The sequence below is a fragment of the Lampetra planeri genome, chromosome 60 (genome assembly GCF_965212315.1).
Source record: "Lampetra planeri chromosome 60, kcLamPlan1.2.h2, whole genome shotgun sequence".
NCBI lineage: Eukaryota > Metazoa > Chordata > Hyperoartia > Petromyzontiformes > Petromyzontidae > Lampetra > Lampetra planeri.
The window spans coordinates 4,663,944-4,689,374 of record NC_136166.1 but is presented as its reverse complement, the minus strand read 5'-3'; the positions used below and the strand labels follow the sequence as shown (position 1 = coordinate 4,689,374).

The 25,431-nt window shown below is 49.9% G+C and overlaps 1 protein-coding gene across 1 annotated transcript in view; it reads left to right on the top strand.

Annotated features, from left to right (window-relative positions):
• The window catches only part of NDC80 (NDC80 kinetochore complex component), a 29,797-nt gene extending 5,892 nt beyond the window's left edge, over positions 1-23,905 (top strand). The window contains exons 5-18 of the mRNA XM_078619013.1: positions 273-445; positions 1,032-1,134; positions 7,291-7,380; positions 9,210-9,303; positions 11,125-11,231; positions 12,858-13,002; positions 14,548-14,641; positions 16,639-16,750; positions 17,060-17,215; positions 17,884-17,973; positions 19,057-19,149; positions 19,908-20,038; positions 20,535-20,637; positions 22,844-23,905. Coding sequence (XP_078475139.1) covers positions 273-445; positions 1,032-1,134; positions 7,291-7,380; positions 9,210-9,303; positions 11,125-11,231; positions 12,858-13,002; positions 14,548-14,641; positions 16,639-16,750; positions 17,060-17,215; positions 17,884-17,973; positions 19,057-19,149; positions 19,908-20,038; positions 20,535-20,637; positions 22,844-23,041 — 1,689 coding nt within the window. The 3' untranslated portion in view covers positions 23,042-23,905. The remainder of the gene's footprint in view (positions 1-272; positions 446-1,031; positions 1,135-7,290; positions 7,381-9,209; positions 9,304-11,124; positions 11,232-12,857; positions 13,003-14,547; positions 14,642-16,638; positions 16,751-17,059; positions 17,216-17,883; positions 17,974-19,056; positions 19,150-19,907; positions 20,039-20,534; positions 20,638-22,843) is intronic.
• Positions 23,906-25,431: the final 1,526 nt, after the last annotated feature.

Here is a 25,431-nt window from a genome sequence, read left to right as displayed (position 1 = left end):
GTGCCAGTCGTACGGTAGTATTGTCACTTGAGGGCACTATAATGCTGCTTCTAAATTCAGATTCTTCGAATTCGGGCTTATTTTTCTCATCAATAATGCATGAATGTCAGAGTAGGTATGTATCTACTGGGATTGTAAAAAAAATAAAAAATCCTTGCCACATGAAATATAAGTGTATGTATGTCTGCGTGTGTACGTGTGTCTGCGTGTGTACGTGTGCCTGCATGTGCCCGCGTGTGTGTACGTGTGCCCGCACGCGTGTTTGTGCTTAGTTCTTGAGCGAGCATGATTGCCCTTTGGTCGTGAGCCCCCGTGAGCTGCAGGCTCCGTCCACGAAGCTCTTCCTGCGCATCTTTGAGTTCATGTGCAGATTCCTGGACCCCGACTACAGCCTCCCCAGCAGTAAGGTTGACGAGGAGGTGCCTCGTCTCTTCAAAGAGTTCGGGTGAGGGGAAGGCACACACGTGTGCGCGTGCACGTGTGTGCCTGTCTGCCAACGCACGTGTCTCTGCATGCCATGTGTGTGTGCGTGTGTCTTTGTCCCACCGTATGCAACAGTTAGCGCACTGCGCTGCGAACTCGGCGACCCGAGTTCGATTCTCGCTCACGGCCAACGCCAGTGACGATTATCTGAATCGGTTCTGGGCCTCCCCTAGGTCGATTCGGCCTCAAATGAATACCTGGTGCGATGTGTAAATATCGCCACTGGGGAGACAAAGGCGGATCGACGTGGTGCTGGCCACCCACCCCCTCATGTGCCGTGCCTGCCTTCATAGATGCTCCCTAACAGCACTTGCCCTAAAAGTCTGTTAAGGATATCCAGGGGATCTTTATCTTTAGTGCTGTGTTGTGTGAAAACAGGGACCTCTGCCTCAGGGATTGACAGGAGTGACTCGTTTGAAGTAAATTTTGCTTGATTAGGCGAAAACTCAGATCGGCACGAGTCTCATTTGCAATTGCAAAAGCTAAATTACAAAAGAAAAACAAATATTAATTGGAACAAAACCGTTGTCTTTGTTCTGTGTCTGCAGGTACCCATTCACACTGTCGAAAAGCGCCATGTACACAGTGGGGGCACCGCACACCTGGCCTCACATCCTCGGTGCCACCCTGTGGCTCATGGAGCACATCAAGGTGCGCACGCACGCTATATACACACACACACACGCTATACACCCACACACGCTATACACCCACACGCACGCTATACACCCACACACACACATTGCTATACACATGCTATACACGCTATACACACACACATACACACGCTATACACCCACACATACACACGCACGCCACACACACACGCACGCCACACACACACGCACGCCACACACGCACGCTCTACACACACGCACGCTCTACACGCACGCTCTACACACACGCACGCTATACACACACACGCACGCTACACACACCCACGCACGCTACACACACCCACGCACGCTACACACACCCACGCACGCTACACACACCCACGCACGCTACACACACACCCACACACGCTACACACACGCTACACACACGCACACACGCTACACACGCACACGCTACACACACACACACACACACGCTATATACACACACACACGCTATACACACACACACACACGCTGTACACACACACACGCTATACACACACACACGCTATACACACACCCACACACACGCTATACACACACCCACACACACGCTATACACACACCCACACACACACACGCTATACGCACACACACACGCTATATACACACACACGCTATATACACACACACACGCTATATACACACACACGCTATATACACACACACACACGCTATACACACACACACACGCTATACACACACCCACACGCTATACACACACTACACACACACGCTATACACACACGCTACACACACACGCTATACACACACACACACGCTATACACCCCACACACGCTATACACCCCCACACACGCTATACACCCACACACGCTATACACACACACACACGCTATACACACACACACGCTATACACCCCCACACACGCTATACACCCCCACACACGCTATACACCCCCACACACGCTATACATACATACACACACACACGCTATACACACACACACACACGCTATACATACATACACACACACACGCTATACACACACACACACACGCTATACACCCACACACGCTATACACCCACACACGCTATACACCCACACACACTGTACACCCACACTATACACCCACACACACACACTATATACACACACACACGCTATACACCCACACACACGCTATACATTCTAGATTTGAAGCTTTCGTGACTGCAAAGATCCATACTCTTTGGTTTTTTCGGTAAAGTCACGGTGGCTAAAAAGAAAACAACTAAATTTAATCACGACGTTTCGGAGGCAACACAAGCCTCCATCTTCAGGTGGAACCGTCACAGCAAAATTACTGTATCAAGTGGAGGGAGCTGTAAGAGACACGACCTTACACACACGCTATACACACACACACACGCTATACACACACAAACGCTATATACACACACACGCTATATACACACACGCACGCTATACACCCACACACACGCACGCTACACACGCACGCTATACACACACGCACGCTATACACACACGCACGCTATACACACACGCACACTATACACACACACGCACGCTATACACACCCACGCACGCTACACACACCCACGCACGCTACATACACATCCACGCACGCTACAAACACACCCACGCACGCTACACACACACCCACGCACGCTACACGCACACACACGCTACACGCACACACGCTATACACACACCCACACACACGCTATACACACACCCACACACACGCGAAACACCCACACACACGCTACACACACACACACGCTACACACACACACACACGCTATACACACACACACACGCTATACACACACACACACGCTACACACACACACACACGCTATACACACACACACACGCTATACACACACACACGCTATACACACACACACACGCTATATACACACACACACGCTATACACACACACACACGCTATACACACACGCTATACACCCCCACACACGCTATACACACCCCCAAACACGCTATACATATGTAATAAACGACTGGACCACGATGTCTGGCTCAGTGTCCTTTATTATTCGGTTCGTGCTGTACACCCACACGGCTGTCTTTACTCTGTAGCTTCTCCACGGTGCTGACTCCAATGTCGGCCCGATCCACAACAGCAGCTCCGCTGCTGTTTCTCTCACACAGCCCCCCTTGGCTGTACTCTCTGCTGCTCTTCTCCCTCCGCAGCTCTCACAGCTTCTTGCTCTCTCTCTCTCTCTCCGCAGCTCCTCCTGGCAGCCACACCGCTGCCTCTAACAAGCAGCCCCCTCTCTCTCTCTCTCCGCAGCTCCTCCTGGCAGCCACACCGCTGCCTCTAACACGCAGCCCTCCTGGCTGTCTCCTCCCCAGCTGCACACCACTCCGCAGCTTCCTCTTATCTTCGGGGTTGGCTCCCGATCGCCGTCGGCGCCCCCCCTCTCCACACTTGCCCGCGTGGCCTCACTCTTTTCCGCTCACACCCCGACTACCTTCCCCTTCCGGTTTACCCGCTTAAAGCCCCGAACCTTACCCCCCACGTCACATGACTCCACCCCCCGTGACGTCACCTCCGGAAGGTCGCTTACGCCCGCATTACACCACCCTCCCCCGTAGAAAAATCCCAGCCGACCTCGGCTGACCAATAGCAAATCGTAATGCGGCGAACCGAGCTTCCCCCCCTAAAGGACACTAAGCATATAATGTAACAGCAAGAACAACAACAACGCAATCAACATCAACGATCGTACAAAAGCATGCAATAAATACAACTGTAAGAAGAAAATAACAAGACAGCAACAATCAACGAAACGTAAGCGATTTGGAACGTGTGCGGGTCGCCGGCCCGTCCCGGACGGTCGGCGGCCCACTCGCAGAACGGGAACGCGATGAAAGTCGAGGAACGACAGGGGGTAATCCCCCTCTCGCAGCTGGAAGTCCACCGCCGTCCCGTGTCTCTAAAGAGTTAGTCTTGGGCTCGTCCTGTGACCGTGCCCGCAGCTGGGTCGGAAGGGCTGCAGGGCTCGAAGGTCCCGCAGACCTGGCAGGCGTCCTCCGAGCAGGGCCCCTCGTCCCCCGCAATGTCACGGCCGGCCTGTCTGTTTCGGAGGATCTTTAGCCGACTTGACCGGTGCCGAGGCCTCCTGCTGCGGCGGAGCCGGGAAGCGGGCCCAGCAGTCTCTGGCGTAGTGGCCCCTACGCCCGCAGCGGAAACATTCGGCCTCGTTGCGCCGAAGCGCAGGCCTCGCCTCCTGACGGCCCCGTTCTGGTAGCACCGCGCGCGGTCTCGGCCCGCCGCGTCCCGTCCATGGAGCGGAGGCGGCCGTCAGTTGTTGAGGGCCCCGGTCATCCGGAACATAGACGGCCTGCGCAGGGTTCCACCCCAGCGCATCCCCTTCTTTGACGGGCCCCCCCGTCCACGCCGTCACTTGTTTCCAGCGACGGAGGTTGAATTGCGCATCGAGACACTTAGCAGCCATCCGGGAAGTTAGCTTCTCATGCCCACACACAGGCATGGGGATCCCTAGATCCCGAGACAGCTCCAACATCTTCCCTAATATGAGAGGCTCAAGCAGGTCCTGTGGCGTCTCAGGATAAGCTGCCATGGCCAGCTCCAGCACCGCACCCCTGAACGCCACGGGCGACTCCTCTGGTGCTCGTTGTCGTTGAGCGAATCGCCGATGCGCATCATCTGGTGGCTCATAAGCATCGGCCATTTCTTGAAAAACACCACATAAAGTTGCCTTCTTATCGGTCGCTATGGAACGGAAGAATCGGACAGATTCGTCGTCCAGGAGAGTCGGCAACACCTCCAAAGCCTCCGCATCGGTCCATCTTGCTGTGCGTACCGCCGCCAAGAAGCGGCAGGCGAACGCGCTCCAGTCCCCACCGACGGAAAATTCTTTAACTGTTGTAAGGTGGCGACTCCGACTCCTCTTCCCGCCGTCTTCCAATGGTGGTGGTTGTGATGGCAAATTCAAAATGGCGTCGGCCCGCGGCGTGGCCAAGATGGCGGTTTGGCGCCACGGAGCGCGCAAAATGGCGGCCCCTTGCCGCGTGGGCAATGGCGGCGGCAGGACAGGCAACGTGGCGGCCCGCGGAGCACCACTTGCATCATCCATCGTCCCTGGCGCGACGAGATGGCATAGATGCGCCAGGACGTCCTGAAGTGCCTCCAGTTGTACCGCCATCGCTTGCCATCGTTGATCCGCGTCTGATGATGTCGACGGACCCGCCACCGCGCCAACATCCTCCACACCCGTTCCCGTGGTCGCCTCAGCCTGGCTCTCCTCCACCACCCCAACAGGATCCGTGGTTGGAGGGAGTTCGTCGTCGTCGGACGAAGAAGCCGATGCAGGCGCCGGATTAACTTTCTTCCTCACTTGTTTCGACATGCCGTTGCACTTCCGACACCAGTGTAATAAACGACTGGACCACGATGTCTGGCTCAGTGTCCTTTATTATTCGGTTCGTGCTGTACACCCACACGGCTGTCTTTACTCTGTAGCTTCTCCACGGTGCTGACTCCAATGTCGGCCCGATCCACAACAGCAGCTCCGCTGCTGTTTCTCTCACACAGCCCCCCTTGGCTGTACTCTCTGCTGCTCTTCTCCCTCCGCAGCTCTCACAGCTTCTTGCTCTCTCTCTCTCTCTCCGCAGCTCCTCCTGGCAGCCACACCGCTGCCTCTAACAAGCAGCCCCCTCTCTCTCTCTCTCCGCAGCTCCTCCTGGCAGCCACACCGCTGCCTCTAACACGCAGCCCTCCTGGCTGTCTCCTCCCCAGCTGCACACCACTCCGCAGCTTCCTCTTATCTTCGGGGTTGGCTCCCGATCGCCGTCGGCGCCCCCCCTCTCCACACTTGCCCGCGTGGCCTCACTCTTTTCCGCTCACACCCCGACTACCTTCCCCTTCCGGTTTACCCGCTTAAAGCCCCGAACCTTACCCCCACGTCACATGACTCCACCCCCCGTGACGTCACCTCCGGAAGGTCGCTTACGCCCGCATTACACATACATACACACACACACGCTATACACCCACACACGCTATACACACACACACACGCTATACATTCTAGATTTGAAGCTTTCGTGACTGCAAAGATCCATACTCTTTGGTTTTTTCGGTAAAGTCACGTAGGCTAAAAAGAAAACAACTAAATTAAATCACGACGTTTCGGAGGCAACACAAGCCTCCATCTTCAGGTGGAACCGTCAAGCAAAATTACTGTATCAAGTGGAGGGAGCTGTAAGAGACACGACCTTACACACACGCTATACACACACACGCTATATACACACACACACGCTATACACACACACACACGCTATACACCCACACACGCGCTATACACCCACACACGCGCTATACACACACACACGCTATATACACACACACACACGTGTGCGCGTGTAACCCTGGGGATCAAATCCACGTTTCGGCCGTTCACTGCTTAAACCAGGGTGTCACGTGTTGCAATTTGGATGGTTTCAATCTGGTGACCGATAACTGCACAAGAAAACCGTACTGTTAAGTTGTATTTCACATAGTTTAGTACTTTGTGTTAAGTTTGTTGTCATTCCCCCGCACCTCCGATGAGCACAGTTTCCTGCGTGCAGTGTGAAAGAAGTTCATAAAACACATATATATAAAGCACTGTAGAAACGAACTTTCAAATGTCACGTGACATATTTGCCGGGCGGCGCACGCCTGGAATCCAGCACTGTAGAGGCAGTGAGGATTGGTGCATCCCGCAGCCGTCGAGGTGTAATACCCTGGATTGCCAGGCGGAAGGCAATGAAGCAACAATGTGGGCTCCCACCTGTTTCTTTTATAAGGGACACTCATCCCCCCCCCCCCCCGCACTTGTGGGTTTTCTCCGTGTACTCCATTTTCTTCCCACGTGTAATTGGCCAATACCATCTTAATATGTAGTGGACCGTAGAGCTTGCACGATTCTTGGTGCAATGTGTAAACGTCATCAGAAGGGAGACAAAGGCGGCCAGGCGTGGTGCTGGCCACGTAGCCACCATGTGTGCCGTGTTGGCCGTCATAGATGGTCGCTAGCGGCACTTGCCCCAACAGTCCGTTGAGGCTATACGGGGGGGGGGGGGGGATCTTTGTCTTTGTGTGGCTGTATGTAGGGGTGTGCGCTTAATTTTTCCTTTGACCTGCAGATGACGATCGGAGTGTCGGAGTCGATAGCTCTGTTTCCGCCCATGTTATTTGCGAATGAAGAAGAGAGGATCGCTTACATGGAGAGGAAGGTAAGCGGGCACTGTCGCTTTCGACGGCACGGCACACGAGGACTGCATCCGTACGTCTCGCTGTTGACAAAAAACACGGAGGCAATCTCCCCACGGACAACGAAAAATAAACGCCGGTCGTATTACCCTCTTCTCGTGTCTCCATCGAGAGAAGCGGTGGAGCATTGATTGCTCCGTTTCACAGTGAAGTGGTGCAATCTTGATTTGAAGCTTTCGTGACTGCAGGAATCCATACTCTTTGGTTCTTTCGGTAAAGTCACGTAGGTCATCAGGTGATGACGGACGCTTGTGTTGCGCCCGAAACGTCGTGATCTATTTTATACCTACGTGACTTTACCGAAAGAACCAAAGAGTATGTGAAGTGGTGCAATTTAGTGCCTTGAAACATGGTAATAATTCGGGGCTCTCTTCCTGCCCAGGTTTGTGGGGAGAGATTATAGATGTTTTTTTACAGCACGGCTGGGCTTTAAAAGAATCAGAATCTTTATAATGGAGGAATCCAATGAACTAGAAAGCTCTTTTTCCACAGATGTCCAGTTGGGGCGGGTCAGATAGTTCCAACGACAAACAAGATGAAAACACGATAGGAGCGTGAAATCATGAATATATATCTGTTTATTTTACCAGGTGAAGACCGCTGAACTATTAGCTACTTTATCAGATGTGATCTGGCCACAAATTATGGCTCAACGAAGTGGCTTATCACGTGGAAATATATGGAAGCCATAGTATTAAATTAATCAATAATGAGTATACCCGGTCATCGAAGATTGTGGTTAATGGAACAAAACCTGTAACGTATAGGTCAATCGGGCAAATGTGTCTTCCTAAACCAGTGGTTTCCTATCATACATATTCAAGTGGGAGAGCCCTAGACAGGCTTGAGTCTTAGTAGCAGGTCCCTGCTGTATATCCTGGTGTTGTTAGAGGCGAGGGTCATCTTGTACGGCAGCATTGTTCAAACTCATTGTGTGCGTGCCGTCTTTGGACAGAAATGATATTTGATTATCTGTCGTAATGAAAAGGGAGCCTAGTCCGTGACTGAGGACATCCCAGACTCGTGAGGACCCGGGGCGATTTATCAACCCAACACGGGGGGCGTTAAGAGTTAATTCGATGAGCAGCTTCTTCATCCATGACGGAGATTGCCATCGTCATCCCAGTTCAGAGGAGTTCCATCGTAAAAGCAACTGTTAAATCGGATAAACCCCTGCCCCTGGTAACATATATTCACCCAACGGTTCAATGCAGGATCTTCCCGAAAGTCTTGATTCAGTGAACCTTTCCGGCGATAAGACATAACGTTTGAATTTGTGGTGATGTCAGAAATACTGAAAAATGTATTTGCCCTAAACGTCACTAACTCTGTTTAACTCGTAGGCTTTCGCGACCAATGTTATCCATAATCGAGGTTTTTTTTTGTGTTAGATCGCGTGAATTTAAATGTCGTCAACCCTCCACCACCCGACAAAGCTAATTAGTCAGGTTGGTCACGTAAAGCAAACATGCCAATTCGTTACTAGTTCAGCACAGGAGGATTTCTCCACAACTCTGCCTGCCGCCTGATGAGACTGGTTGTACCTACCGGCAAAACGACGTGCTCGAATTGTAAATGTCGTAGATTTACTCTTCGAAACGCACCGGTGTGCTGTACTAGTAACGGATTGGCATGTTTTGTTTACATTTACAAACCTTACGAATTGGCTGTGCCGGGTGGTGACGAGTTTAACGACACGTTTTTATTCACGCGCTCGAACCCAAAAAAAACATCTGTGGTCATTCAATAATAAAAATGAAAAATGTCGCCTTGCGTGTCCCGCCTCTGCCAGATCGACGACGATAACACGTGCAGCGCCTACAACAAGTTCATGGAGGGAAACGACGACTTCACTTACGAGGAGAGCAAGGTCAAGAACGACCTCAGTGAGTGCTGGCACTCGATTTTGATCTGGATTGATTTTTTTTGTATTTCATAATTTTTATTGTATTTCAAACGTGAGCTCGGCACAAGAGCACGAACCGCAACGTGAGGATGGGGGCACAGGAACTCCACGGACAGAAGTCCCAAACTCTATGCTGCATTGTTTAGAGGAGGGGAAAAATTTAACTAAAACTGAACTAAACTTATTCTTTGGTTCTTTCGGTTAAGTCACATATAAAGATAAAATAATAAATTAAATAATAGCATACTACGACGTTTCGATTGCAACACAAGCAATCATCATCAGGTATAAAAGAAATAGCAACAAAAATCTAACCAGAAAACTATAGACAGACCCACAAGCAGACAGACATCACAAAGACACACAGAGAGAGAACACATATCGGCAGAAAGATACGTCGTCTCTCTCTGTCTTTCTTTGCGATGTCTGTCTGCTTGTGGGTCTGTCTATAGTTTTCTGGTAAGATTTTTGTTGCTATTTCTTTTATACCTGATGATGATTGCTTGTGTTGCAATCGAAACGTCGTAGTATGCTATTATTTAATTTATTATTTTATCTTTATACGTGACTTAACCGAAAGAACCAAAGAATAATTCCTGCAGTCACGAAAGCTCCAAAATTGAGACTGAACTTAACTGTTTTTATTTAACCAGGTAAGGCCCACTGAGCTATGAAGTTGTTTTTAGAAGCGACCTGGCCACAAATGATAGCCCAACGAAGTGGCTTATCACGTGGAGATTTATAGAGGGGAAAAACCGGAGGAGCCGGAGAAAAATTCACGCGATCACGGGGAAAGAGACGTTTCCAGGCGTCAGGATCCCGATCGAACCGACGACCTCCTGTATTCAGGCGAGGTAGTTAACATCTCACCATTGTGGCGCCTTGCCTAGGTGTGGACCGCGAGTCGGAGCAAGTACTTTGAAATGGGGAGGGGAATATCAGCGAGGAAGAACTAAAGTTGAGGGGGTTGATCTGGATTTTAATTAAAAAATCTTTATTCCAGCCCATACCTACGATTAAACTTTGTCGACTGTAAAGCTAGAAGAGGTGGAGAGGCAGTGGCGAGTGCGGGCGGGGAAGCTCTGTGAGCTCAGGGGGATCACGGCGACGGTTTGGGGTGATGCGCAGACTCCTCAACGTGGTCATGTCAATGGGACTGAGTGACGCTTCACATCTGAGCTGCATTAGAAAGATGAGTCTTAAGCTTCTTAGGTCCTGGTTGGAGGCCTGGCATCTCCACGGACTGCCTCTCTTTCGCTTCTGAAATGTCTGTGTGGTGCCTTCTATGGACGTTGTTTTTAGTCTGTCCTCTGTACAATGTCCGCTCTTGGATTCTGATGGAAAAGTTTCTCGTTGCTGCCAATGTGGGTTTTTTTTCCTTTTCGAATTGGTCTATTTTCACAATGCCTGCCAATATTATTCCTATTTTAGCTAAGAAACAAACAAACTCCCTTCTCTGCACAATAAGTAAAATGTTATGTAGTCAATTGGTCCATCAGCCTTCTGGACCAGTGTTATCCAGCAGTATTTGTGTAAGCGAGCAATATTAATGTGAAGAGAAGGATGGCGTTTTTCTAATTTATATTCAAGCCCATAGTGGTCCACAGCGCAGGATGTATGTGTGTGTGTGTATACATGATTTCTCTTCGCCTGGTCATTGATAAGAGCTCTGCGCCCCCTGAACGTTTTCTTAATAGCTGTGATCGACTGATTTCTGTTGCCGACTGGTGGTTGACGATGAGGTGCGCCGCTTTTGCCACAAAAAGTCTTTCCCGTGAATTGTCTCGTGGACGGAATGCAGAGGAGCTGTACATGGTCGACGAGGATCAGCAGAAAGCCTTGAACGCTGAAAATGAGCGTCTGGAAGCGGAGCTCCAGTACCTCCTCATGGAGAAAGAGAAAGCCCCGGTTTGTGCCTCGCGAGCCATCCCTTGATCCTTTTGCGCACCCGTCCGATTCCACGGCCCGTCCAGGATGAGTCCACTGACAGGGTGGGGGGGGAGGTGTGCCGCCAGGACAACGCCTTTATTTATCGTACACATTTTCGGCAAAAAAACAAAGGCGCAATGTAACTGGTGTCGGGACAAATATCCCTAACACTGATAATGTCCTGGGGTTGGGGGGGGGGGGTGGTGGTAGGGGATGTATATCAAAAGAATACAGGTAGTCCCCGACTTATGATGGAGATGCGTTACGACGACCCCATCGTAAGTCGAAATATCGTAAGTCGAAAATGGCCTAGCCTACCCAGGAGTCTTACAGAATGGTGATAATTTTGCAAAACAGAGCAATTTACCGTACTGTATAAACTATATACTGTATGTATTTATTAATTACAATACTGTATTGCACAGTAAAATTTTAAGTAAATAACAAGGTAAATTCTTAGCCTACCTACATGAACTGCAATTTCATGGAAAGTTTTTTCAGGAAACAATCCTATCTGCTATAAAAAACTTTTAACATGCATTGAACGTATGTATCGTATCGTGGTAACCCTAAAATGAAATCGCTAAAGCTATGTATCATACCTGCATTGAACGTATCGTAACGTATCATATTCTCTTGTACTCACCAAGATTCTGTCCATCGTCTGCATACTTTAACGATGTTAGGTTGTTGAAGGCTACATTAACTTAGTTGTCGGAAGAGGAGGATGCCGATGATAAAGTACAGTATTGTACCTCGTACGCTGCTGCGTTTGCCTGCCGCGCGAAATAAAAAATATTTTACAATTTTGTCATATCGCTATCGCCATCGTAAGATCTAAATATCGTAAGTCGGAGACTACCTGTATTTGAAAAAAGATTCCAGCTATTATTTACTCAATTGGGATTACAAATAGCAGTATCAGCACCCTACTTCGACAAGGCCTTCTTGATAAAGAGCCTTGAAAAAAATAACTGGTGCTGGTAATCCGGGATGGTGGAGCACAGATTTCCTTGTGGGCTGCGAGTCTCCGAGCGTGTCTGGACTGTGATGTTCTGGTGTTGATGGGAACGATGATGATGACGTGGTAGTGGTGGATGATGATGCTCGTAGTAGTGGGGAGCGTTAGTGTAGCGGTTAGCGCGCTGCGCTATAAACCTAGCGACCCGAGTTCGATTCCTGCTCACAGCTGACACCAGTGACATTTATCTGAACCGGTCCTGGGAATCCCCTAGGTCGACTCGACCTCAAATGAGTACCAAGTACGGTGAGTAAACATTGCTACTAGGGAGGCAAAGGCGGCCGGGCGTGTTGTTGGCCACTCACCCCCTCGTATGTCATGCCGGCCTTCATAGGTGCTCGCTAATAGCACTTGCCCCACCAGTCTGTTCCACCACAAAGAATCCCCAGGCTTCTGTGGCCGTCTGGAATGCTCTTCCTTCCGATATTAGGAAGCCACTGTAGCTATGCGCTTTTAAATCTAGATTTAAAACTAATTTCTACTTTAGTGTTTAGTCTTTTTGTCCTTCCCCAGCACCTCCGATTAGCACGGTTGGCTACGTACGGTGTGAAAGAAGTTCAACGTACGTACGTGTCATCTCCCAGGATCGCCTTCAAGCTCTCAAGCTGGAGAAGCCGAGGCTGCTGCGTGTGATGCTGCAGACGCAAAGCTACGTGTCGGACATGCAGGCTCACTGCCAGGTGCTAGACCAGAAAGTCGCTCGGAGCACCCAGGAGATGGAAGACGCCGGTAAATAGCCCCACACCTGCGAGCACCTGGGTTCACACCCCTCGGCGATCGTACTCTTGTCAGGGCCAGGTCGGCACTTGCGCGATAACCCCGAAGCACCGATGAGACTTGCGGCCTTGGGCGTTCCACGTTTCGGGCTCGTAATGGCCACCAACCCCAACAGCACAGCAACAGGCTGATGCGCACATCTTCATGAAAAGAAAATCAAAGACACAAGCGAAAGTAGTGCGATTGTGGCTATGCAACCCAAACTAAGGACCATATAATAAAGCACTGTAGTCTGCGCTCATTCAATGGAGGAACAGCACACCTACATGAACTGTCTGCTGAAGCCCTCTTCTGGCTATCAGACCTCAACATCGACATTTACCTCCTCAAAATATTGACAATACGCAAGAATAGAGTGGCCATGTCAGGCTATTGAGCCATACCTCTCGGGATCTAGGTTTGAGCCACGATGGTGCTTATGGTTTTTTTTCCCAAGCTCTCTGGACCTGCGGACCACTGCCCACAATGCACCACTAACACACGAGCCTCATGGCGGTACCCCGGGCCATAGTACCCAGGCTCTCGCATAATGATCCGTGACACAGTAGTTTTTAGTCTGTTGATTGTCGGCGACGCGGCAATCGACTCCTCTTGACGAGCTGTACACGATGCACGGCTGCAGTACATACGAGCGTTCAGGGTTTTGGCGCGATCGTCCTCATTGCGTTTTGACATCGCCGCGTAGCACTGATTTCGGATTGATTGGTACCCCAGTTGCGGAGTTAAGTACACCCCTGGAAAAAATAGAAATAAAATATTTAATTGCCTTGGCCATTTTGTATTATTGTGTATTCCGGGGTACCGCCATAAGGATCATATCTTCCTAAATTAAAACAACGCTCAAAGCAGTGTAATATACGTATTAAAAAGCTACAAAAGTAAATAGTTTGCTTTTGTGTTGACTCGCGTTCGTGACGTTGCTGATGCTGCTCGGTTTTTTTTGGCAAAACGAATTGTGGCATCTGCAAAAGTTCCGTGGGCCACTTCCCACGGCCATGCTAACATGTTGGGGATCACTGTTCTACGAGTTCTCATAATGGCTCTCTGCTGAGCCAAGTCAGCCCCTCAAGTCCTTGGTTTGAGCACTGGGGCTGTGTCTCACGCTCACTTTAAGTGTACTCTTAGTTTTTCGGTAAAGTCACGTAGGTAAAAAATGAAATTAAAATTAATAAAAGTAATAATAGAAATAAAATAATAAAAATCACGACGTTTCGGAGGCAACACAAGTCTCCGTCATCAGGTGGGACCGTCCCAGCTAGATTTGCTGTACAGGACTAGTTGGACCTTAGCTTCAAATCTAGAATCACTTTAAGTGGTTGAATATCATTACAGCGGCTCTGTGTTTGTGGCTCGGTATTTCCAGGGCGTTGTGATGCTACTAAAGGTGGCGATGTTGCTGACGGTGACGAAGGCAATGGTGGTGGGTTGTTGCAATGCTAACGTTGATAGACCTGTGCCGTCGGTGACGTCATCGTGCGCGGTGCGTTTGTTTGGCAGCGTCGGAGCTTCTGTCCATGAGGAAGGAGACCGAGAGACTGGAGGAAATCTACGCCCGACAGGAGATCACTCCCGCAGACGTGCAGAGACTGCGGTATCCACCACAAACGCATCCACAACCATCATACTCTTTGGTTCTTTCGGTAAAGCCACGTAGGTGTATAAAATAAAATGAATCGCGACATTTCGGGTGCAACACAAGCGTCCGTCATCAGGTGATCAGGTGATGACGGACGCTTGTGTTGCGCCCGAAACGTGATTTTTTTATTTTATTTTCTACCTACGTGACTTTACCGAAAGAACCAAAGAGTGTGGATTCCTGCAGTCACGACAACTTCAAATCAAGACATCCACAACCACAGCCCTCCCCCATATTGACTACAACTAGAACCAGGCAGTTTCCGGCACTCCCGCAGCCACGTCTGGGTGACTGGGGCAGGACCTCCAATTTGCACGCTTGGCTACTTAGGGGCCATCCATTTAGTACGTACGCATGGAGGGGGGGTTAACCCAAATGCGTACGCTTGCGTATGCGGGAGGTCTACTGATAATGTACGCATAGGAAACGGGGGGGGGGGGGGGGGGGGTGAAGCCTCGATAATAATTTGTCTACATTGGCCTTGAATTGAGATATAGTCCGGCGGTGTGGACTATCCGTTTGCTTAAACACGTTAAGATTATGAATCCTTGATCGTTTTTGTGTGGATTAAATATCGGCCGTTCGATAGGATTCGAGGGGGGGGGGGGGGCTGGCGTCAAGCGTACGTACGCAGGTGGGGAAGGAGGGGTGTAACAAGTAAACCCGTAAAAACAAAGTTTTTCACTATAAATCCTTTATATGCGTGGCGGCTAGAGTCTTCTCGTCCTCTGGCTTGAGATGGCTGCCACCTATGGGTCAGATGATTGTCTGCCAGTATTAAGCAATTGGTAATTAAATATTTAATTTGTTTTCCCTAAAAAGTGTAAAATTTTGGGAATTTTTTTTCACGAACATTAATTGTCTCGCACAACGAGTCTGTGGAAAATGTCAGCTCGATTGGATCACGGGAAGTGGGTTCAAAAACGACCGAAAGATTTGCACGGTCGTAAGCAAGCAAGCACGCAAGCAAGCAAGCGAACTTAATATAAAGGATTTAAAAAGTACGCGTGCTTACAGGGAGGGGGGGGGGGGTCAAGTTTTGACAGATTTTTGCGTACGTGCTCAATGGATGGCCCCTTACAGTACGAAAGAAGTTCCACATACATACAGGACTAGTTAGGCCTTGGTGAGACTGATGTCCACTCAGCTCAATCTGACATCAGTCCGCTAACCTCTGCTGATGTGGATCTGCATTCACGGCAATGACCCCCCAACCCCTCTGTCCTTTTCCGTTTTATTTACGATGGACGTTCGTGTTTATTAAAGAGAAGGCTTTTACCTCCATGCCAAATCTCATTTTTACATTTCGCCTAATGTTGTTGCGTTTCCCTTCACCTTCCCCACACACACACACGCGCGCGTCGTGTTATGCTACGTAGAGGCTATAATGGAAGGCGACGAGAGCACGGACGGCGTGCTTTTTAAATCCTTTATATTAAGTTTGCTTGCTTGCTTAGGACCGTGCAAATCTTTCGGTCGTTTTTTAACCCACTTCCTGTGATCCAATCGAGCTGACATTTTGCACACATACTCGTTGTGCGTGACAATATTTAATTATCAATTGTTTAATGCTGCCAGACAATCATCTGACCCATAGGTGGCAGCCATCTCAAGCCAGAGGACGAGAGGACTCTAGCCACCCCGATGCCACGCATATAAAGGATTTATAGTGACAAACTTTGTTTTTACGGGTTTATTTTTCGTCAGTCTAAAATCAAACCATGCCACATCGTTGACTTGCTAGAGTTGAGAGCCACTAATTCTACTCGTGCACGAAATGATGGCAATTTGTTCTGGAGCTGAATGCCAATGTCGAGGTTTGCTCGCCACCCAAGAGAGGGGGTTTACGCTGACGGCAGGCGTGGCAACGGCGGTAGCCGGAATCGTGTGTCTGGCGACCTCAACGTCCTCCGTCCTTCCCGCTGCTAAGGCGCAGGTCTGTGCGTCTGCAGGTGCGAGGAAAAAGAACTGCAGGCCATGCAGCGGACGATGGCGAAGGAATGTGAACACTCGGACAAGCAGTGCTGGGACATGGAGATGAGCCTCCACCGGATGCGGGAACGGGTACGAGGCTAGGAGACCCCTGTTTCAGCGACGACATCTTGAGATATCTACGGATTTTGAGAAGCGATATCGAGCGATTTGACATGCATCGAGAGTGTAGGAGTTGGGTTTGTTGCGTGTGCACTCTTGTGTGGGGAGTGATAGTACAGCGCTGTGCTAAGAGTTCGATTCCCGCTCACGGCCAACACCAGCAACGAGTATCTGAACTGGTCTTTGGCCTCCCATAGGCCTTCATAGGTGACTACTCGCTAACGGCACTTGCCCCAACAGTCTGTTAATGCTCTAGGGTGTATCTTTGTGCCCATACAGGTTGGCCAGCAGCACCTCATCTATCAGGATGTTGCTCGCAAACTGCAGCTCATGCCGGCCACAGCAGACAACACGGGCGGGAAGGACTTGGACCTCAGTCTTCACTTCCACGAGCAGCCTGGGCAGGCCCAGCAGCATTTCCTCCAAGTCGTGAAGGTGAGAGGGGAGAGAGAGTGGATGGAGTTGAGATAGAGGCAGGAGGAGAGACGGTACGAGAGGAGAGAGAGTGGATGCTGTGAAGATCAAGCAAGTGGAGGGATAGAAAGAGATTGTGTGTGTGTTTGCTAACAGCGTTTGCCCCAACAGTCTGTTAAGTCTATACGGGGGATATTTGTCTTTGTGCGTGTGTGTGTACACGCGTCTGCGTGCGTTTGTGCATGTCTGCGCACAGGTGCAAAATCGTTAGCACTCTGCTCTCAAAATTTGACAATGTGAGTTTGATTTCAAACCATGGCCACAGTGGCGAGTGCTATCTGAACCTCCCCTAGGTCGACTCGGCCTTAAATAAGTCCCTGGTGCGGTGTGTCAACATCAGCTCTGGAAATATTAAGGTGGCCAGGCGTGATGCTGATAACACCACCGCCTCCTGGTGCGCCGTGCAGGCCTGACTGCGAACAGCACTTGGGCCAAAAGTGTTGAAGGCTGCACGGGGAATCGGTGTCATTGTGCTTTATAGACCGCAGCTTTGTGCCACGGAGGGCACGTCATTCGTGAGGTGGTTTTACGTGATTTTATCCAAGTATTGGTTGCTGTTGGTAACATGCCTGTGGTGTTTGATGTCATCTCCCTTTGTCCGTTATACCTTCCCTCGATCTCTCCCTTAGCCCATGATTACATCGTTCATCGGGAAAATTAAGAATCAAATCCAAACCGCGCAAAGCCAAATCGTGATGAAGAATACGGCTCTTGAGCAGGTAAGAGGGGCACGAAAGTGGCGGATAAAACCCTCGGCGGAGCCGTGTCTCGGAACTCGCGTGGTGAAACAAAACCCGTTCTCAGGACCCTTGGGCAAAAATCACGTGTTTGCAGAAAGTTGATTGATATTTGGCAAAGGGGGCCTTTTCTGCCACTGAAAACGTTGACCAATCGGCTTTTCTGCAATAATAGGCATCGAACCTCGGATATCTTGATCCTATCATTTCTTATTATCCTATTTGAGGAGGATGAGGGAGAGCGTTTGCCCTTAAGGCGGCAGGGTGTTTCGCCTGGCATGTAGGCGCGCGGTCTGTCCCAGTGGGTTTGGGTTGCGGACCACCGCGTGTCTTCCTGTCCAGCGTGTCTGGCACTGCTGCGGGATCGGTAGAAAGACGAGGCTGTGGATCCGCAGGCCCAAATTTGTGGCCTGTGCCTCGACCTCAGTCCACCCGGCCTCTGTAGCGGCCTCCCCCTTGGCACGGGCCGGGTGGAGTCCCGGCAGGAGGGTGACAGAGTGAGCGTGCGGGCGGGAATGGTCACCCCACGAGTTTCCGCAGCTGACGGCCCCAACTGACCGGTGGAGGGAGTTGGGGGCATGGCCCAGCGGCCGGTGAGGGCGGCGATGATGACAGAGGCTGACAGGATGGAGCGAGGAGAGGGTTGAATTCAGGCTTGGGTAGTTGCACTGCTTCAGGCGGAGGGTTGGACACTCCGTGCGGTATAGCACTCACCCTCGGTTGTGTGCAGCTGATCGGCAGACTTTCTGGGAAGTGAGGAGGCAGAGTTTCCTACTCTCTCACGGGGGCCCCCTACCACAAGACTTTGTGCACAGATTCTTGGTCATACAGAGAATGTACCTAATCAGTACTGATTGTGGATACTGCCACAAAGCCTACAGAAATCTATCATACTGCAGAATTCATATTTTATTTTTTCTGTAACTTACAGCTTTTATAAAAAAAAATAACAACTCATTTGCGAAACTAGCAATCTTCCCCGTGGGTCTCTTGTGCAGTAAGGGAAGTGAAGAAAGAGGCTCGTGGTGCGTGCGAGAGAGAAGCTGAAGGAGCTGTCGCCCACAGGTGCTGTCGCTGATCTCCGACCGGGAGAAAGACATCAAGAAGTTGGAGTTTCAGCTGCGCATCCTGGAAGACAGCCTCTCGCTGGAGACTGAGGTGCGACGGCGGTGCCGTGGGCTCACGAGTCGGCGCTCCGGGCTTTGACGCCAAGTGTTTTCGAATATTTTACTCGTTCGTATTTTTTCCCACCAATATGCATTTAGTTGAATTTGCTTTGCTTTCCAGCTTTCCGATGTATTTTTTATTAGTTTGCTAAAACTTGTAGTTCTTTTCTTATTTTCACTTTTGTTGAGCAATGATTTTACAAATGTCACCGATGTCCCGAGCGTGTCTGCACTGCGCTGTTCATCTGTGGCGGATGAGCCAGTGTCCATTCGCGCGCAAGTCGGTGTGTGCACGCGCGCCTGTGTGCGTGCACGCACATGAACGCACTCGTAGCAAGCGGCATGATTGAGCCTGTGTTTGTAGCTTTGTGTGTGTCTCAGACACAAACAGGTGACGTCACCACCACTTCCGTGTCGAATGGCGGTTGTTGTCTTCGCATATGTGTGTGCGTGCGTGGAGTGAAAGTGTAGCGGTTAGCGCACTGTACTACAAACCTGGCCACCCGAGTTCAATTCCCGCTCACCGCAAACACCAGTTACTATTATCTGAACCGGTCTTGGGCCTTCCATGGGTCTACCCGGCACTGGGGAGACAAAGGTGGCCAGGCGTGGTGTTGGCGGCCACCCACCCCCTCGTGTACCACGCCGGCCTTCAAAGATGTCCGCAAACAGCACTTGCCCTAAAAATCCGTTCAAGGCTATGCGTGGGGGGGGGGGGGCGGCGATCGTTGTCTTTGTGTGCGCCTGCAGGCGTTTGAACGTGAGGAGCGACGCCACCGGCAGGAGATTGAGGATCTCGCCCACTCCCACTCGGATATCCAGAAACACGTGGACGACGGGATCCAGGAGGCGATGGACGAATGCAAGAAGCTGGAGGCTAAGTGAGGACATGCGCACAGAGCCGAGGGCAGCACCAGTTCTAGCCCTCACTGAGGGGGCACAGCAACTGGGCTTGAACAGGGATACGTGTGTGTATGTGTGTAGTGCGTGTGATTGTGCACGCTCCTTGTGTGTGTGTGTGTGTGTAGAGTGCGTGTGATTGTGCACGCTCCGTGTGTGTGTGTGTGTGTAGTGCGTGTGATTATGCATACTCCGTGTGTGTGTGGAGCGGTACGGCAGTGGTTAGCGCACTACGCTTCGAACCCGATGACCAACAATTCGATTCCCGCTCGCAACAAATTGAACCGGTCCTGGGCACCCCCCAAGGTTTTCTCACATTTGAATGAGTACCTGGTGCAATGGGTTAACATCACTACTGGGGAGACGAAGACGGCTGGCCATGGGTGCTGGCCACCCACCCCCTCGTGTACCGTGCTCGCTAAGAGTAATTTTTGAAGGCTATGCGGAGGATCCTCATGTCGTTGTGTGCGTGCGCAGTGTAAAGGAGAATATGAAGCAGATGGAGATGCAGCGGCATGCGAGCCACGTGCTCCTGGGAGACGTGACGCTCGCCATCTACAAGCACTTCACCTTCTTCGAGGTGCGGCCACCACAGCCCCTCGTGCGCCCTCCGGCCTGGTCTTGTCGTCAGTCCCTGGTGTTTGTAATCTTTTTTTGGGGTTTTGTGCCGATTTGTTTTGTCGTTTTTGTGCTCCCTGTTGCGTTGAGCTTTAATTTGGCTCCCTCCGGTTTAGCTGAGATCTGTAGACCACATTTTTCACGGTGGCGAGATGATGTTTTCGATTGAAAACTCATTTCTATGAAACTGCTTTTTGTGTTTAGTTTGTTGTCCTTCCCCCACACCCCCCGATCGGCACGGTTGGCTACGAAAAAATTTCAACGTACATGCATGCAGGTAGTCCTCTACTTACGATGGAGATGCGTTACGACGACCCCATCATCGTAAGTCAAAAATGGCCTAGCCTACCCAGGAGTCTTAAAGAATGGTGATGCTTTAGCAAAACAGAGCAATTTACAGTACCGTACTGTATAAACTATATACCGTATGTATTTATTAATTACAATACTGTATTGCACAGTAAAATGTAAAGTAAAAAAAAGGTGAATTCTTAGCCTACCTATATGAGCTGCAATTTAATAGAAAGGCGGGAGATGCGTTCAGTACATCCCGGCAGCGTCCCAACGTACAGTATCGTACCTCGTACGCTGCTGCATTTGCCTGCCGCGCGAAATTTATTTTACAATTTTGTCGTATCGCCATCGTAAGATCGAAATATCGGACCATCGTAACTCGGGGACTATCTGTATATGTTAACTCCCTCGCCTCGTAATGGAGGAGGTTATGGGTTCGATCCCGACAATGACGCCTGCTGTATATTTTGAGTCTGCATGTCTCTCTGCCTGTGGTCGCGTGGATCTTTTTCTGGGTCCTCCGGTTTTTTTCCCTCCACATTTAAAAACGTGCGTTTCCAGTATTTGCCTGCTATAAGTTCTGACATGATGAGCCATTTCGTTGAAGCTATCATTTGTGGCCAGGTCGCTTCTGAGAAATAGCTACAGAGCTCTGGGCCTTACCTGGTAAAATAAAAAGAGTTTATAGTTTAGTTTGATGGGACATGTACGCGTAAACGATGTATATCTTGAAAAATAGGTCACATTGTTTTAAAACTATCTGTTTGATTGTGCAAGTTAACCTTTAATGACCGTCCTTTATTCGCGAAGTCAAAGTGTCAGTCAAGAGCCTATCATAGCCACCGCTATTAATGCCACCAAGCGTCTTCCCCCACGACTCTTGCACACCTGGCACCCCACCTGCAATGCGTGGTCACACTGATGCGCCCTCAAAGGTTATCCCCGGCAGCCTTCCACTGCGCTAGCTTGTCGCATCCGAGTGTTGCGCCATTTGCTCCCTCGTGACAACCTGTTGTCTTCCATCGTGCACACACGTGCCCCCCCACCCACCACAGGACAATTACGGTCGGTGGCTATACAATTACAGAAACTATTTTTTATTCAACTCAGGAGGTATGATAATGATGATGGTTATGTGCCATTCTCTTTTGAAGCAAGGGAATGATGATGACAGTGTGGTGAATCGACACCTAACTGCAGTTTTGAACTTGAAATATTTCCGGTCTGGAGTCACAATTTAACAGACAAATATCCCCGCATAGCCCGAACAGAATCTTGGGGCCCGCGCTCCGAGTGAGCACTAAGGAAGGGCTGGCATGGCACACGAAGGGTTGGTGGCCAGCACCAAGCCCGGCTGCCTTTGTCTCCCTAGTGGTGTACGTTTGTTGAACTTCTTTCGCTTCGTACGTAGCCAACCGTGCTTTTCTGATTTAGGTAATCGTCACTGACGTTGGCCATGAACGAGAATAGGACTTGGGTAGCGGGGTTCATAGCGCAGCATGCTAACCGCTACACTAACACTTCCCGTACTCTACGCCGTGCTACACACTCATTACACATACACAGAACGGTTCCGTCGGTTGTCATAAAGCTTCGGAGAATGTTGCAATTGAGTTAATCTGGCGTGACGGAGCCCTTCCAGGAACGGGGCAGGCAGGCGGGAACACAATTGTGGTGGAATGCACTTGAATTGTGTACAAATTGCACAATTATGCCCACCTCCCACTTATGTCCCACTCCCTGACCCTTTCTGACCGTGGTCTCAAATCACACATAACACACTGACTCCATCATCAGTCTTGAGGGGTCCGCTGCATAACCATTAAAACCCAGGTCACTGTGTCACCCTGTCCTCACTCTCCACGTGGTTGCAGAACTTGATGGAAGACTTCAAGCAGCGCGTGCAGAAGGAATATGAAACGGAATGCGCCGCCAACCCGCTCGCCAAGCTCCTTCAACTCTCCCCGGCGGAGCAGGATATGATGGCCATTATTAGCATACAGGATGGCGGGCTGCAGGATGGTGAGGGGCAGCAGGAGGAGGGCACTGCCTACGATGGGAACAGAGAGTGAGGGTGGGATGGGAGTGGTAAAACAAACATTGGCATGGCGGAAATGCAGATGTGTGTGTGTCTGCTTTGACTTTTGTTTCATTCTCTTTCATTGTTGTTCCCGCTGTTCTCAATGTGCCTTGCAATCTCTGCCTCGTCTGTTACAAGTGTATTTTAAGCCTCTCCTAACAGTTTACCCAAATGCGAGTGCAGATTGTTTTGTTTAAAACGTGGTAATGTGGCAATTGAAACCAAATTATTTTTTTCTTAAGTCCTGCATGATCCTAATGGACATGTGTGAAAATGAGTTTGATAGCTTATCGCATTCCTCCAGTTTTTTTTAATTCTGGTTCTGAATGCACGGGGACTGAAATTCACACTTCGACCTGTTTGCCAATACCACGGTGCCACTTGTGATGGCGGCATATCCTGTTTAAATGTACATGCTTAGAAAGTAGCCCGTTCCGGTTGTGGAAAACTTTTTTGAAACTTTGCAATGATGGCTTTTTGTAGCCTTTTAATACGTATAAGAGTTAAGCAGAGCCCAATTATAAAGTTGCGTTGTTTTTTTTTCCTCTCTCTCTCTCTGCTTCTGATATTTCACACCGGGCCGTAATGATGAGTTGGGCGATCTTGACACAGACGCGCCCGAGGGTGCCACTCGTCAACTCGCGCGTGTGTGCGTTTTCTCGGCGATGATAGTTTTTGATGGTTTCCTAACGCCTCGAAATCTCCGAACCCTCACTGTGCTTGCACAGAATAGCACATGCGCTTACATCGCCTCTCTAATCTTGTTACGGATGATAATGGAGTGGAGTGCTTTCTTAACTGGTGTATCATTTTAAAGTATTGAACGTTAATAAAGTTGAAAAAGGTGAGCTGTAAAGTGTACTGCTTCAGGGGATATGTGTTTGTCCAAGACGGTGTGGAAGCTTCAGGGGATTCGAGAGTGAGCGGACACGGTTTTACCCGAATCAGCAAATGCGTTGTAAAGTTAACGTTTCAATAACAGCAGATATGGGTAGATAGAAGAAAACTCAACATGTTCGTCAATATCATTGACATTCCTCAAAGACTGGTAAAACCATCAGAACATCAACAGCAGGCTGATGCGCACACCTTCGTGAATGGAAAACTAAAGACAGGCCACAGTAGTTCAATTGTGCATTTGCACCACTGCCAATGTAACAGCAGCGCCGATGTGTTAAACAAATTACTCTTTGGTGTAATTCCAATTCACCAAGATGTGTAATTCCTGCAGTCACGAAAGCTCCCAAATCAAGTTTATGTTTATTGGAAGTGGGAATGTTCGTGTTGGCTGCAATTCTCATGTTTCCGCATGGCATGAGCAGAGACCAGAGACTTGCCTCTCTGGCATCAATAAGGAAATTATCTGCTGGGAGCTCCCTCCGGTCAAGTCAGATGTTGATTGAAACGGAGTAAAATCTCAGGAATTTACAGGGTCGTTTGAGGTGAAATCCGAGGTGAGGCTGTCAGTGACGTGAAGGGTGGGTTGAGGCGACGCGCATCGCTCCGTGCTATTAATGAATTGACGTCTTGCGAAGCGACGCAAGAAGGTGGAGATGTAAATCTGGGTTTTACTGTGTTTAGGGTAGTTATGCGTATGTTAAGTGAACTGCAGTTGGACGTTTGAACTGTCAATGTTCATTCGTATTGGAAGTTGCAGCATAGCCACACGCACGGAAGAAAAAAACCAATCTATTAAAATGTGAAATAAAGTTTGGCAAACGCATCGTGATATTCGTAATATCGTATCGTGGAAATTTATATCGCGGCAACCGGAGCTTTAAACAGGGGAGGATACTGGGTGCGTGGCGTCACACCTCCGATTAAACACGGTTGGCTACGTACGGTGCGAAAGAAGTTCTTCCGTGTACACAGACTACAGATAAGGGACATAGGCACACGGAGAGAAAGGCACTGGCTCAAAGGACCCCCCCCCCCCCAAATACAATGTTGGTGATGTGTTTTTTTTACCAAGGGTCAAAGGTGTGGAACTTAACATACGGGATATTCAGCGGTCGAGCACAACAATAACTTTGGCTGCACGCGGCTTTCTCCTGCCCCACAACAGACAGCCGACAGAGATAGATGTCATACGACAACACCTGGTGATGCATGGTGGCTGGTGGCCGCTCATCCCAGAACTTCCCAGGCTCGCACCTGTTTAGCTTCACGAGATGTCACGCGATGCGGGGGGGGGCATGCCAAGTGCTTCGGTCGTGAGCGAAGAAGTGGTCCTGGATAAATAAAGAACATTGCTGTGACTGTTGTTGCTATGACTGACTTTGTGGTCAAGGCGAATGTGAGGGCGTGTCGGCTATCCTCAGGGCCACCCCCCCCCCCCGAACTGATGGTTCGGGTTGTCGTCCCTGCCCTCATCAAAGGGAG